The sequence below is a fragment of the Trichechus manatus genome, unplaced genomic scaffold (genome assembly GCF_000243295.1).
Source record: "Trichechus manatus latirostris isolate Lorelei unplaced genomic scaffold, TriManLat1.0 scaffold00020, whole genome shotgun sequence".
In the NCBI taxonomy this organism is placed as follows: Eukaryota; Metazoa; Chordata; class Mammalia; order Sirenia; family Trichechidae; genus Trichechus; species Trichechus manatus.
The window spans coordinates 17,001,944-17,018,060 of NW_004443956.1; the positions used below are offsets into that span (position 1 = coordinate 17,001,944).

General features: G+C 42.5%; 1 protein-coding gene across 1 annotated transcript in view; it reads left to right on the plus strand.

The window, feature by feature from the left end:
• Nucleotides 1-4,787: 4,787 nt before the first annotated feature.
• The window catches only part of DPP6 (dipeptidyl peptidase like 6), a 1,059,737-nt gene continuing 1,048,407 nt past the window's right edge, over nucleotides 4,788-16,117 (plus strand). Inside the window, exon 1 of the mRNA XM_004372755.2 lies at nucleotides 4,788-5,081. Coding sequence (XP_004372812.1) covers nucleotides 4,845-5,081 — 237 coding nt within the window. The 5' untranslated portion in view covers nucleotides 4,788-4,844. The remainder of the gene's footprint in view (nucleotides 5,082-16,117) is intronic.

The following is a 16,117-nucleotide window of genomic DNA, read 5'->3' on the forward strand; positions in this document are numbered from 1 at the left end:
ATTACAAAATGGGCAAAAGATCTGAACAGACACCTCACCAAGAAGATACACAGACAGCATATGTGTCAGAATAGAACTGTGCTCCATAGGGTTTTCAATGGTTGGTTAATTTTTCCAAAGTAGATCACCAGGCCTTTTGTCTGAGGCACCTCTGGGTGGACTCAAAGCGCCAACCTTTCAGTTAGCAGCTAAGTTAGGGAACTGCAAATCAAAACAACAATGCGATACCACTGCACACCTATTAGAATGGCTAAAATCCAAAACGCTGACAACACCAAATGCTGGTGAGGATATTGTGCAACAGGAACTCTGCTTCCACAATGATTCCAGCCTAGGAAACCCCATGGGGCAGTTCTAATGTGTCACGTCGCATTGCTATGAGTCAAAACCTCCATGACACCTAACAAAAACAGTCTGAGAGAGAGACAAGAGAGATTGATTTTTTGAGTTGAGATTATGCTTTTTATGTATTAATTTGCAAAGTATTTTGTGAAACTACCCAACTGTTTGCTTTATTTTGCCAATTGTGTACAAAGTGAAAATAGATAAAAGATATCACTAAAAGCTTTAGCGATGTCCTTCCTTCAGAGAATGCTAAGTAGGTCACTTCGTTTCCCCAAATATTAGTGTCTAGAAAATAATAAAAATCATAAATATGGTTCTGCCCCCCTCCCTTACTTCTCAAAAAAAAAGGGAACTACACTGTAGATAGAATTCTCTCCTATATATAAGAAAAGTTCCTAGCTAATAAAAATCATGCTTATGCTGAGGAACGCAGTATAGCTTTTGGTATTCCCACAATGCTTAGCTTGCATATAGACCAAAAAGTTCCTTTTATTGTCATTTAAAAAATGACTACCCATCATATTTTGCAACACCTGCCCAATTCCAATGACCTAATCACATGGGATTTTGTAAATTGGTTCCAGGGAAAATAAATACATACTCATACCTTCATTTTTTTTAATTTTTAAAATTGGGAAGAAAGAATCATAAAAAACTAGATAGAAAAATGAGTTGGCTGGCATTTGGTTTTAAGCAATATTGAGGAATGAAAATCTAACTATGAAACAGTCCACTAAATGTTTTAAAAAATAATTTCCCACACCTAATAAGAAGGAGGGAAAATCGACTTCAATATAGCATATTCAAGATTTCAATGACAGGTGGGGTGGAGGGGGTTATTGACATGTCTGGTGAAATGCTACACCTATATTTAAATGTCCATTGGATAGTTAGACTACTCCTTCTCCTTATTTCTTTTTTGGGGTGCCTAAAAAGTTTATCAAAGTCAAAATATGAAGTAGCTATGTAACAGAAATATGAAGTGCCATAGCTAGCAATTCTCTAAAATGGCATTACTTCACACATCCTACAATATTAACCAGTTTACTCTATGTGACTTCTGAGTCCTCACAGCCTCTAAAGACATACTGTACTGCAATTTGCGTATCCATGTGTAAGACAAAGTTGGATAGACATGCATGTGCACACTTGCACACAAAGTCTAAAACATTCTTCAGATATTCCTGAGAACTGTGCTAATGTGCAAGGGTAAAAGAAAGCAGGCATATTCTTCTGCACCTGAAGTCATGGCGCCTCAATCTAGACTGCGCCCTGAGAAACATCTCTGTGTTCATATTTTTCTTTCTCTTGCTGCTGCTCCTCAGCACATCCCAGTGTTTCCTTTCGCTTCACATTTGGCTCTCTGAGCACTCTGACTTTCTCACCCATGGTCCTGCCACTCCCTTTCTCCTGGCTCATTTCCAAATGTGTTTCTCTCGATTTAGATTTTTACTTCAACTCTTCCCTCAATTGTTTCTGAGTTTTATAAGTATTTTTAAGTCAATTTGGTCATCTGATTATTTTAATAATTAGAATTTTTAATTTTGACCAAATCACTATTTTAACGGAGAGAGGACCACAAGCTCACCTGAGAAAATAATTTTTTAAATTGAGGGACATATGTGTCTTCTTTATTCCACTTTCAATCTATTCTTGTTGTAACACAACTATAAATTATAGATGATATATAAACTATTCTATGTAGGTTCTATATTTTGTATAAAATATATTAGGACTATATATATGCTTCTTAGTCTTACAGTTTGTGTAAAAATATATATGCATATTGTATATTCCATATATATGTGTGTGTGTGTATATATATATATATATATACATATGCATAGGTATATATAACATAAGCAAGACCCTAACAGCATCTATATTTAGTGAAATGTCAGGCTCTAGATGCTGCGGAGAACAGCATGCAAATTTCTTTCAAGTCTGTGTAGAAAATGCCATTTCCTCCTATCAAAAGCACAGCTGGGGGTGATGAGAGCCAAGCTTTCTATTTAGCTAATTGTGATGGCTTTTAACATTGAGTTTGGTGACCCTTATCATGGTCACTTCCTTCTGCAAAGTACGGTGGGACAGGTGAAGGGCCCCTACCCTCAGACCTATGGTCTCGTAGCTCTTACGCAATGCGGTGAGTCTGCTGGTTATTAGAATAATTGTTTTACTTGTTTTTACATTTTCTGTAAAGGAAAACTTTTAAAACTACTTTAACGATTACACTTTTCTTGTTAGTAGAGGGAAACCACAGTGGATTAAACCAGGGATGGTATAATTTTTTTTATTAAAACTGAAAACCACCAACCGGACTGAGAACTTAGGAATGGAAGAGGGTGAAACACATTGAAAGGTGGTCTCAGGGGATTCTCATTCAGCAGCACCCAGTTTCCCTCCTCCACTTTATGGAGATAGACGGGAGGAGGCAAACTTCAGGACACTGCAGGTCTGTCTCTGGTATTTGTGGGCTTTGGGTAGTGGTGCCAGGAGATTGCCTTTGACTCATACCCAACAGACTGGCGAGCCAGGATTGCAGTACAGCCTGAGGAGTAACCACCTTACCTATTGGCATTGAAAACCTAAATAGTCGTGCAAATGTAGGAGGAGCAGAAAGCACCACTTAGTACTAGAAGAATAGCTGGTAAAGAAATCTGCACCTTGAATTTATTTGGAAAGGCGTAGCACGTGTCTGGAGCCCAAAGATTGGAGCTTTGAGTCCATCCAGAGGTAACTCGGAAGACAAGGCCTGGCGATGTACTTCTGAAAAATAAGCCATTGAAAACCATATGAAGCACAGTTATACTCTGACACACCAGTCCAATGGACTGGACAGCAGCTGGTATCCGTGTGGTATAGCATGTGTCTGGGACTGTCCCAGCATCTCCACCAGGACCCCTCTCTTCTGACTTACAGGTTCCTAGTCCAGGGATTGCGCTCCGGACCAGGACACATCAGTCCCAGCCAGCAAGGGCTGCAAACGAGAGGAGGGAAAGGGCCAGGCAATGAGGCTGTGAGGAGAAGACCAGAAGGAAAAGCGCCCAGGTCCTCAGGAAGGGTTAGGAGAAGAATTCCAGAGGGAAGATCAAGAGTATAGCGAAGACTAAAAAGAGGAGGGAGGAAATCTGCTGAAGAAAAAGGAAAAACAAAACAGCCCTGTGGTCTGTAGTTGGAGTGCAGTAAAGCACAGTTTTCGTGTATTTCCACACAGGGGCGCTGAAGTACGTTTTAATGCAGCACAAAGACTAGGAACCCTTGAAAGGTGCACACCATTTGGTGTCATTTCTCCCCTCACTTCCCCTAAGTAAAGGGTGGGGATGGGAGAGGCGGAGCAAGCTTTGGAAAAGTTGCTGGCAGCCCAGGTTCTTCAACACCACTCTTGGTGGCCTGATGCACACAAATGGGTTGGGGTGGGGTGAGGGGGGAGAGTAGGCGTTGAAAACAGTTGCTCTGAACGTTTCCACTAGGCCTTTTCTCGCTTGCCTTCAATAACCTTCTTTCCGTTTGGAAGGAGGTGAAGGAAAATGGATTCATTTTCCTAAACAGAACTTGGCTTTGAAAGGCAGGAAAGCTCCTCAGCCTGAGCTCCCTCCCTTCCACACCGCGCTTCCTCCCTCCCTTGCCTCCTTTTCCCTCGACCTCACCCCGGCGGTACCCCAGCACTCAGGTGTCTTTGATGCTGTTTCAAGTTCGGGAAGAAAAGCTACAAGAAAAACACAAGGGGGAGCCCCAAGGAGGGCTACAGCGCAAGGCGGCTGGGAGTGGACGCGCGTGGACTGGCCGAGCGCCGCGCCGGGGCTGAAGGGGCGCCCGCGGGCTCGGCCGCCTCCCCGCTCCTCTCCCCAGAAGTCCCCTCGCCCGCCCTTTCGCCGATTCTCCCTCGGGCCCCGCGGTGGCCTAGCACCCCTGAGCGCCCCGCGCCTCCCCAACCCGGCCTCACGCGCCCCGAGCCCGCCGCTCTCCCGCTGCAATCCCCGACCACCAAGCGCCATTGTCGCGCCGCGCTGAGGGGCCGGGTTGGGAAGCTGCGAGGGGAAAGGCCCCAGTGGCGGTGAGAGCCACGGGACTCGTGCCGGTCCCTGGGTGGTGCCCTATCTCTGGGGCCTTGGCAAGATCCCTCCCTTCACGGTTATTATTATCCTTTTTTTCTTTTTCCTTCCTCTCTTAATTCTCTTTGATTAGGCCGTGTGTAGCTAGGAGTTTTAAAAAAAAAGCAGCAGCAGCAGAACGAGAGAGCGCGCGGGGCGGGCGGCGCGTCCAGACCCTGGCGGAGGCGCCGGGGGAGGGGGCGTGCAGGAGCCGGCGCGGCAGAGAGCGCCCGGCTGCTCCGGAGCGGGCGCGCGGCCCCGCGGCTCGCCTGGCTTTTCCTCCTTCTTCGTCCTCCCCCCCCACCCCCCTTTTCGGGAGAGGCGTAGGGGAACGGGAGCCCAAGAGGTAGAAAGCAAATTTAAAAAACAAAAAAGCTCCAAGACCGAGCGGGAGCGCGGCGACCGATGGCTTCGCTGTACCAGAGATTCACCGGCAAGATCAACACCTCCCGGTCCTTCCCGGCGCCCCCCGAGGCGAGTCGCCTCCTGGGCGGCCAGGGGGCCGAGGAGGACGGTGGCGGTGCGGGCGCCAGGACCCTGCGACCCCAGGTGCCTGCGGCGCCCCAGGAGCACGGCGGCGGCGGCACTGGGGGCCGGCCCCGGTTCCAGTATCAGGCGCGGAACGACTGCGAGGACGAGGATGTAAGCGCAGGGCGTGGGGGTGGGGGGCTTGGGCTGCAGCTCTTGGGCGAGACGCACCCGTGGGCAGGATCTCCTTGAAGGTTTCTGCTCTCCTTCCTCTCTCCGTCCCCCTCCTCCACCCTCCCCCACTGCTCCCGGGAGCGCCCACAAATACTCCCCTAAGCGCCAAATCTCGGTCACCGCGGTCCTGTGAGCGGGTCTCCGCAGCGGTGGCGGGCCGGGAGTTCTTGAGAGGGGAGGGTTTGCTGTGCTGCGCCTGCTGGGCTCTGGAATTCGCTGGGGGGTGTCACATGGATGTGCGGATGTCTGTTTTTGAATGCATGCTGCTGTGGATCCACAGGAGAGAATTAGATCTGTCTGTGCTTATAAGCCAACACCCTCCTCCCATTGAGACTCGGGGAAGATTAAGTCCCAAATCCTTTTGTTCCCCTTCTACCTGTCACTGGACTCTATTCACATTGTGCCCCTTTCCACCCCCACCCCCTTCTCTTAACTCAATGACTCTGCTTCGTCTTCTCACTTCTCATGGACACTTTTTGGTGGTGGTAGTAGTGGTAGTTGTTATTATCTTTCGCGGGGCGGGGGGAGGGAAGAAAAGTAATAGCATCGAGCTCCAACCCCCGTCCCAGGTCTCGCACAATTTTTGTTGATGGCACTGTGGACTAGCAACTCTGCCTTGGACTGTATTAAGTGAAAACTCCTCAAGCACGTTTCCTACTCTTCTCGGGGCTGGAAGCCTTGGTTTCAAAGGTTGGATTTGCATATCGCCTTAGTAACCAATGACTCTCGCAGGGCAGCGGCGGAAGGCGGGTCTGATGGATGGAAGAGTTAAACCACCTTGTATTGATCTCTTCCAGGGATATAGAGGGACGGGGGAGACCAGGAAGAGAGGAAACTATCATTTTTTCTTTGAGACCTTGTCTTCTGAGGGAAAAGAGAAGAATCCCAGACAAGCTCTCAGACAGACCGGTCTGACTTGGTTAGCACAGCCCTCAGAGACACGCAGGGTGTCATCGCCGAGTTTCTCACTTGGAAGCACCCTTTAAACAAGAGTCCTGCTGCACAGTCAGTCCTCACACAGACTCTCAGACACACTTCTACCCTGACATACCTAGGACAGTAAATTTCCCCTGCACTGACAGGGGGTTGCTGTCAGTAAAACGTTTCTGCCTTGGGTCACGCTGCTTCACTATTTGTGTATTTCTTTTATAGTGCAAAAGGGGTGTGTGTTTGGGGGTAGGGGGCTGAGTGTGTCTACAGGGACAGTTTTTAATGGCCAGATCTTGCAAAAATCAGTAAAGTTTTTTTTGTTGTTACTGGTGGTGTTTGTTTTGTTTTATGAGCGACTGATATGAAGGCTTAGATAAAGGTGACAGAAGTTTTTTGGTGATGTGGTTTGGGCACACACAATCCTGCATGAGACCTTGCATGAGATTTTCTTATGTTCTTTTAGATCATTTCCCAATTCCACCGGTAAGACAGAGAGGTGTCCCCTGCTTTGGTGGGCCAAGTACTGAGGTAAATGGATGAATTCTTTAGTCATCTGGTTCAAGGAACTAGAAGTCATGGGTGGTGGTCAAGAATTCTGGAGAAATAATGGTGCTGAGAGTGCTGGGGAAGACAGTTGAGCTGCGATGCAGACAGAAAAGATGCGCTTTTGCTTTAAATACGACTAAACACTGTCGAATTGTATCTCCACAGCCCAGAGTGGGTGATGCTTGGAGTGAAAACATATGCAGTTTCTCCTCAACCGGCTCTAGGTGTCGCTAGGAGAAAGGAAAGACAATAATTTTTAAATTTTGTTTCCAGTGATCTCTTCACATCATTTTTTTTTTCTTAGCTTGGAGTATACATTTCTTTCTTTTCAGTTTGACAAATGCCTAGAGCTGTTTCTCAGATAAGCAGAAGTGTAGACCTGAGTAGCAAATTGGGGATTTAACTGCAAATGATTTCTACTGACTCTGAACATCTTTTCGTACTTAGATTCATTAAGTCTAGATTCACATCAATTTATTTTTCTTCAAAAAATACAGGCATATGTATACAGTAAGACCTGCAAAAGCTGGCATTTATGTAAGGCAGAAACCTAATAGAGAGTGGTAGAGAAGTAAGACTGCACCCTCTCAAAGGCGGAAAACTTGCCAGACCGGGAAACACGAGGCAGTCCTGTTGAGTCCAGCTCTCACAGGTTTCACTATATACAGGAGTATGTGTGTGTGTGTGTGTGTGTATGTTTGTGTTTATAGTATCTTTATATAAACAAAAGGAACCCTGGTGGCATAGTGGTTAAAAGAGCTCAGCTGCTAACCAAAAGATTGGTGGTTCGAACCCATCAGCTGCTCCACAGGAGGAAGATGTGGCAGTCTGCTCCCATAACAATTTACAGCCTTGGAAGCCCTATGGGACAGTTCTGGTCTGTCCTATAGGGCTGCTATGATTTGGATTCAACTCAGTGTTAGTGGGTTTTGTTTTGGTTTTGATATGTAAGCATATATATTTCCTTGCTGTTGTTGGTTGCCATTGTGCCGATTTCGACTCATTGCAACCCCATGTGTGCAGAGTAGAACAGTTCTGTATGGGTTTCAAGGCTGTGATCTCTCAGAAGCAGATTGCCAGGCCTGTCTTCCAAGGTGTCTCTAGTTGGGTTTGAACAGCCAACCTTTCAGCTTGTATTGAGTGCTTAACCATTTGCACCACCCAAGGACTCCTGTATTTTCTTATCTGTACATGTATATCTGGCCATAACTTGGGCATAATAAATACACACCTGCAAAAATGCATAGCACATGTTGCCTTTAAGTTAAAAATGTGTGATTAAATCAATGACACAAGGCCAATTGTAGGATCAATTTCTTGATAAGTTCTTTGTGCGTTTCTCAAAAAAGTCATTCAAAATTGGAAAAGTTATAGCGAAACATTTACTAAAATATAGATTTAAATAAGCTAGTTTTCATCCAGAAAGAAAGACTCCAGTTTTCTTAAGATATTAAACCATTGCTATCGAGTTGATTCTGACTTATAGTGACCTTATAGGACTGAGTAGAACAAACAGCCCCATAGGGTTTCCAAGGCTGTAAATCTTTATGGAAGCAGGCTGACACATCTCTATTCTGCAGAGTGGCTGGTGGGTTCAAACTCCTGCTGAGAATTTGCACTTCTAACAAGTTTGCAGGTTATACATAAGAATCACCTGGGGGATCTTGTTAAAATGTAAATTCTGATTCAGTGTATCTGGGATGGAAATGCAAATTCTCAGCAGGGAGCTTGTTAGAGTGCACATTCTCAGCAGGGGTTCTAACTGGAACAAACTGGTTCGAAGCTGTGGTTCAAACTGACCTTTCAGTTAGTGGCCAAGCACTTAATCACTGTGCCATCAGGGCTCCCTTAAGATATTAGGTACTTATTATTTGAAGAAACTTTAGATATAAAACTCCTTTTCAGATGCCTACCCTTGTTAAGATTGAAGAATCTTGAGTAATCATTTTGCTATCCAAATTTAAAGCTGAAGATATACAATTAATTAGGACCTCATTGCTTATTGTATGTATCTTGCCGTTACTGATGCACTTCATATACAACAGACGCGTTTTCATTTAAAACTACTTAAGCAGTTGAGAAGCACAGCTGCTGAAGTGGAGCTGTCTCAGGTGCTGAAACGTTTTCTTTGCATTTGCCAGTTGCGGTTGAGCGCATTCTGTCTCATGGAGACCCCATGTGTGTCATAGTAGAACTGTGCTCCATAGAGTTTTCAATGGCTAATTTTTCAAGAAGTAGATCGCCAGGCCTTTCTTTTGATGTGCTTCTGGGTGGAGTCGAACTCGCAACCTTTTGGTTAGCCACCAAGCACATTAACTGCACCACCTAGGGACTCCCTCTTTGCATTAGAGCACAGGAAATCTCAATTACTTTTATCTGCATAGTCCCAACCCCAAGTCTGGTGGCTTTATTGCTGTCTGTGGCTTGTCAGCCAGGGAAAGCTTGTCCACGATACAGAAACAACTTTCCCACCTCAGTCACCTAGATAATGGTCAGTGGAATACCTTTAAAGTCAAGCTGGCTTTGCACCTCTTGTCCTTCCATCTAGAAAAGACTGTAAATCTTTATGAAAGCAGACTGCTACATCTTTCTCCCATGGAGTGACTGGTGGGTTCGAACCACCAACCTTTTGGTTAGCAGCTCAGTGCTTTAACCACTATGCCACCAGGAATCCTTAGAGTCTACATAAACCAAGAAAACCAAACCCACTGCCACTGAGTTGATTCTGACTCATAGCTACCCCATGGGGTTTCCAGGACTGTAAATCTCTGTGGAAGCAGACTGTCACATCTTTCTCCCATGGAGTTGCTGGTGGTTTCCAACTGCTGACCTTTCAGTAAGCCTTTGAATGTTTTAACCACTGTGCCATGCCATTAGGGTTCCTTAGAGTTTGCATAACCAAAACCAAACCCATTGCAGTCAAGTTGATTCCAATTCATAGCGACCCTATGGGACAGAGTAGAACTGCACCATATGATTTCCAAGGTGCATCTGGTGGATTCAAACTGCCAGCTTATTGGTTAGCATCCAGGCTCTTAACCACTGCACCACCAGGGCTCCAGAGTTTGCATAGCAGGTGCTTAATTAGTAATGCACTGCATATCTTCACAAACTACATTTCCAACAAAGTGACCACCCAAGTGTGTAGCTCCACAGCTAAGCCTGTTTCGGGTGGGTCAGTTCTCAGTGCAGAGTTTCACTTTCTAATGGAAATAATTGCAGAGTGTCTTTTTTATCACAATTTCTTCATCAATTTTAAAGTTATCTGAATATAAAGTCAGTTACTTGAACAACTCCTCTAAGGAATCAATAGCTATTTTGATTTAAAATTCATAGAGTTGTTTTAAAAAATAAGTTAACTTTTAAAGGAAATGTTGCTGGAAGCGACTTTTAATGTACTTAAGTAATTTTCAATTGGAATAACTTGTGACTAATTTTAAAATACTGAACTTTGTCACACTTGTACTGGAGCATTTCTTTTCAATTACTTACATAACTTTGGAAGTCTTGTGCACTGTTAAGGCAGCAGTTTTGTTAAAGGCCATCTCGATGTGCTGCTGTATCCTTCAGTTTTGCTGATACATGATTTCTTAACAACATAAAAGCGATGATAACAGGATTTTAAAGCAGCAAATTGGTCAAAACTGGGACTGGGCAATGAAGCTCTGCTCTTGGTGTCTATCAGCCAGATAGGACCAATTTCATGTCTTGATTGTCTTCAGCAACTGACCAATCTTCTTTCCCTCCAGCTTGGTTTTTCCTTGATAGGATGTCAACATCCTGTTCATTTGTCCTTGGGATTTATCAGCCTTATTATTTCTTAAATCACTTGGTTCCACAAATAAGTTTATATACTCTAGACTCTGTTTCTTCTTTCTGCTCCGGTTTTAATTTTTTTTTAATTTTAACCTCACATTTATTTCTTAAAATACCAGAAAAAGGCTAAACTTCTCAACTGTTTGCTTCATCACTAATTTGACAGAGCTCAGTGTGCTCACCTATAGATCGTTATGGGTTATCACAGGGTTGTTTGATGCTTGAAATGAGGAGCGGGTAAAGTTGCCATCCCACTTACTCCTCATAACAGTACAAAAATCCACAGCTGTTGAGTCAATTCCGACTCATAGTGACCCTGTGGGACACAGTAGAACTGCCCCCTTGGGTTTCCAAGGTTGTAAATCTGTGTGGAAGCAGACTGCCACGTCTTTTTCCTGTGGAGCAAATGGTGGGTTCAAACCGCCGACATATTGGTTAGCGGGTGAGCGCTTTAACCACTGTGCCACCAGGGCTTCGTCCTCATAATAATGGTACCTACAAAGTAGACGCTATTATGTGCCAGACACTGAGAAGTGCTCAATAAACATATGCTGCTATTTTGTTAAGAATGTTACCCTTAATCTGTCCTTTTCTACCACTTCTTTCTTCTCTGCCTACACATAGAAACTGTCTTCACTGGTCCCTACCACCAGCTCTGGCTGCCACCCTGTTTTCTTGTTTTATTATCCAACTTCTCAAACAAGTAGTCTACCATTGAATCCACTTCCGTGCTGATTGTGAGTTTATAGTCTGTACCCTCTTCACTGAAGAAATTACACACAAGAGGTCATCAGTGGCCTTTTAATTATTGGTAGAATGATCTTTCTGTTCTTCTCCAGTCTTGATGTTGTTACGGCTTTTATTCTCGCTGACCACCACCCTACTCTTGAAACTTCTGCATCTTGTGTCTTTATCAACTCCATGGCCAGGGGTTTTTGTTTTTTGTGAGGGTGGGGGGGTGGGGGCGGGGAATCACCATCTTGGTTTCTCTTCAATGCTTTTGTACCACATGTCAGCAGCCAACTAGATCATTTTTGTCAGTGACAAGGAATACGTCCCAAACTGAATTTGTCATTCCCCTTCTCTTTACATTTGTTATTCCAAATAAATTTTCAGCCCAATCCCATTATTCATGCTAGTAGTATTACCACTCACTCCTTCACCTCCTGACTTGGCATACAAATTACAGCCTCTCAATAACTCAGTTTCTTTCTTGTGAAATGTAGTATCTCACTAGATAAGTTTTGCGGTCCCTTCCTCGGTTTAATGCCCTATACCCCTATATCAGAGCACCCTGCTTAATAACAGTAGTCAAACTCCTAAAAGACTTAATTTTTGTAGTTGAGAACATATTTTAAACCCATAAGAAGCGTTTACTACTTAAAACAGCCTTGCAGTGAATGCTTTGGTAAGGTAATTAATCACCACTTAACTTTTTTTGTATAATTTTACGTCTTCATAATTAGCCATACCACAAAGAATTTGCTAAAATCATACTGTATCTATAACAAAATTGTGCAAAATTCTGCTTACATAGCTAGGAAGTTGTCTCCATTATAAAACAGTAGCACTAGTGACATTAAAAAAAAGGGGGGCCCCATAGAGACAGTAAGTTAGAGGTTACCAGGGGCTGGAGGTGGGGTGGGGAATTATTTCTTGATAGGTACAGTTTCATTTTGGGGTGATGGAAAATTTTGGAGATAGTGGCGGTTGCACAGCATTGTGAATGCAGTTAATATCACTGGACTTTACACTTAAAATGGTTAAAATGACAAATTTTGTGTAGTATACGTTTTACATCAATAAAATTTTTGAAAATAGGAAACAGGAAGAAGAAAATGATAGGCAGAGCTAGCTGAATGATGCCTGAAGCCAAATATACCATCAAAAATACCTTACATTTGCATTGTACCTTATAGTTTTTAAAGTGCCATCACATATATCTCATTTCACCTTCACAGTTACCTTGGTTAGGGAGGGAAACCATAACAAAGAGACTTAAGTTTTTGGCTTGAAAAATAAGTAAGGGTAAGCCTAATTTCTTTTCATTTGGATTCAACTACCGACAGAATTATAGCGAACAGATTTCAATGTGTTAACATGCCTGTGCTTTCTAGAGGTAGCCAAAAAAATATGTGTTTGCTTAAAGACAACTTTGTGTATGAAAAATGAGCATTATATCTTCCCAGCAGATTTGGGTTCTGGAACAGCAGTAAGGCATTTTGAAGTGGGCATAGAAGCCTACTTTACATGGCTTTTTTTTTTTTAATATTGCTGCCAATGCACACTTAAAATAATTTACTGGTATGTTGTACCTGTGGATTTAAGGAGGTCCGGAGCATTAGAATAACATAATATTAATTGGTATTTTTGATAATGGACTCAGCTCATTTCCTTACATGAGATTAATATTCTAATATCACTAGGTAGGCAGGAATTTTTCTATATGTTGGCTCTGGACATTTTTTTATGCATAAAATAGAGTTTTTTACTTCTTCCCCAAAGCTTTTTTTTTCCATTAGAGTCAGCATGATTAATGAGTTTAACGTTTGCAAGCAGCTGGCAGGAGTTGCTGGGTAAGATGTACATGCTGATTGTATCTAACCCTGTTCCTTTTAATTACTCTGATGATAACAATGCATTAATCAAGTGCATGAGAAATGCTTCACTGCAATATACAATATCGATCCCTTTCATTGGGTACTGCCTATAAAAATGATAATCACAGTAATCCTTTTACAATTAAATTCCAGCTAATAAATTGAGTGTTAAGGGAATAGAGTACCCATTTGCCATGTTATGATTTGCTTTATGATATCCATGTAAAAAATTCAAACTTTCTAGTTAACAACTTTTGGAACATTTGTCTTTAAAATGATCTATCATTATGAAATTTTCTGAAATAGAATATTTAAAAAATTGATAACATCTAATTATACAAATGAGAAGACTACAAGTGATTATGTGGATAATATTAGAGAAATCACTTGTGTTCTCTGAGCTTCAGAGAACCTGTCTTCTATTCCCTCCCTGTGCTCTTTTCAGTATACTCTGCTGTGCCATAATTGAGTTGAGGAATTAATTATATCACTGAGTTTAAAATGTCTGAACATTATGAAATCAAACATTCAAAGTTATTTTGGTTCTAAATGGATGTGATAATTGCCAAAGGGAACAAAAACAATTTTGTAGCAGTACGATAAGATTTTGCCCCAACTTAGTTTCTCCGATAGTTTTACACTTACTCTGCAGATATTGTCTTTCTGTCTTTTCTGGCAGCATTCATATCCATTTTCAAGCAGAGTAAATGTTCAGGTTTTCGCCTCGATTGAGAAGGATATATAGTTTTACAGGGGAGGCTAGAAGTCAATAAGGCTGTACGGTCCAGATGGTAGAACGCCAGGTGGTAGCAGGACATGGAGGAACCCTGTTTGCTAGAGTTGTAACATCTTAGTTGACAGTGGTTGAACATGTAGCATACTGTGGGAGGAGGCTGGGGTGAGAGCAAGGCAGGGATTGGAGCCTCGTAGGGATGTAGGAAAGAGGAAGCATCATGTAGCTACAAATAGAATGGTTCTCAGGTCTTGAAACAAAGCCTTCATCTTAAAAAAAAAAACAAAAAAAACTTTCAGTCAGCCCAGCGTATGTGGATAAACAACTTGATGACTTCTAAAATGCATTAAAATCATCTTAGCAGTATTGTCAATTATATGGTGCTCTGATTTAACTTTGATATTACTAGCTTTTACCTTAGATAATTTTGGGTAAATTTTAACAAACTACGTAAAAAACAAAGTGGAATAGGAGATATAGTTATCTTCCCCAATTAGGAATTAAGGAAACCAATGAATTCTGTCTCCTATTGTTTACTATTGTGGGAAGATTATTTAAAAAAAAAAAAAAACAGAATGACTGGATTTAATACAGGAGCTTTCATGTAGTAATATGCTCTTTGCTATTCTATCCACAGTATATTTATATTATATATATATATATTTATCCACTGTATGTTATATATCATAACCGTAACCTGTTGCCATTGAGTCGATTCTGACTTTTAGCAACCCTATAGGACAGAGTAGAACTGCCTTATAGGGTTTCCAAAGAGCAGCTGGTGGATGCGAACTGCTGACCTTTTGGTTAGCAGCCTGAGCTCTTAACCACTGTGCTACCAGTGCTCCATTATATGTCCATTGTTATATATCCATTATATATCATATTCAAAGTATATTTTAAGGTAACATCAACCAGAAGGAGAGTAGGAATGGGATAGGGAGAGCTGAAAGAATTAGGAATGAAAGAAGTTGTGTGAGGGAGGGAGGAGGAGGATGAAGTAGAAATTGAAGACGGAAAAACACCAGACAGAATGTTAGGCCTCTTGTCTCCCTAATCATTTTATCCAGAAAAGTCAATTGTCTAGACTGTATTCAGACCCTTAATATGCATTGTTCAAAATTCCATCTAATAATTTTTAGAAATTAAAAACATAAAACTTTGAAAACATCTATAAAATTATTGGGAGGAGGTGGCTTTCTCATCTCTTTTTGAAACCTTTTAGAGTGTGGGGAGTTTACCACTCCACAGGGCAGCTAGGAGTGGATCTTGTTCTGCCCTTCTCTGTAGCTTCTGCTCAGGGATTCTAGTCCTTCTCACAGCTGCTGAAAAAAGACATACCTGAAAGAAAAGAGATCATGTGGTACCCTCTCTTTCTTTCTCATTTTCTTCATGCTTCCTCTAGGATTCTGGACAGAATTTCCCCACCATCTTTACAAGTCTCATCAGGACCTTGAGGTTATATTCATTGAGGGAATTAATATAATTTGCTAGGACACTTGCAAATAGATATGCCTAGCTACTTTAAATAATCCTTCTTCTGTGAACTTTTAATTCTCCTTAATCATACCTATTTCATTTTTTTTTTTTTTTTGAGTCTGAAAATGTATGTCCTTAGCAGCTATGTTTAAGTAAGATGTCCTGCAAGTCAGCAGCTTCATCCAAAGCAAACCCATCTGTTAGCATGTGCACATCCAGGTTCCTCATACTCCAGTGTACACTGTCAACCAACACGTCTCTTTAGAAGTAACAGAGGCTCAGATAAAACTGATGCATGGGAAATGGTTAGGTGGAGGGGCAGATAGGGAATGCCAGTGGGAGGGAAGTGGAGAAATGGGTCAGCAAGTCAAGTTTGTTTAGATTTTTTAAAACTCAGACACAAGGTAAGTTTTATGAAAGGCCAGCTTCTCCTGTGGGTGGGTGTGGTGGTCATTAATGTTGCTCAGCAAATATTTCCAGGTCTTCTGGGCCCCTGGTTGGGTATACTTCTCTGCCCCTTTAGAGTTAGAAGTGGCTGTGTGATTTATGCTGTCTGATAAAATGGGAAAGAAAGTGAGTGTCCCACTTCTAAGTGGAAGCTTTATGGGCCATGCTGTGTTTGCTGTGCTTTCTCGTTCCTTCTGCCATGGAAACCAGCGGTATTTCAGATAGTGGCTGCTCTGTGAGCAAGATATGAACTTCTGTTTGTGAATTACTGACCTTATGTTACTGCAGTATAACCTAGCCTGACCTGAATGACACAATAGGATAAATGTCAGTGTGTCTCAAGGACGGTGTCACCTTTGGGCAAAGTAAGTACTCTCTGGTGGATCTTTTAGGTCTAACTTCATATATCTCACTTAACAGTTAGC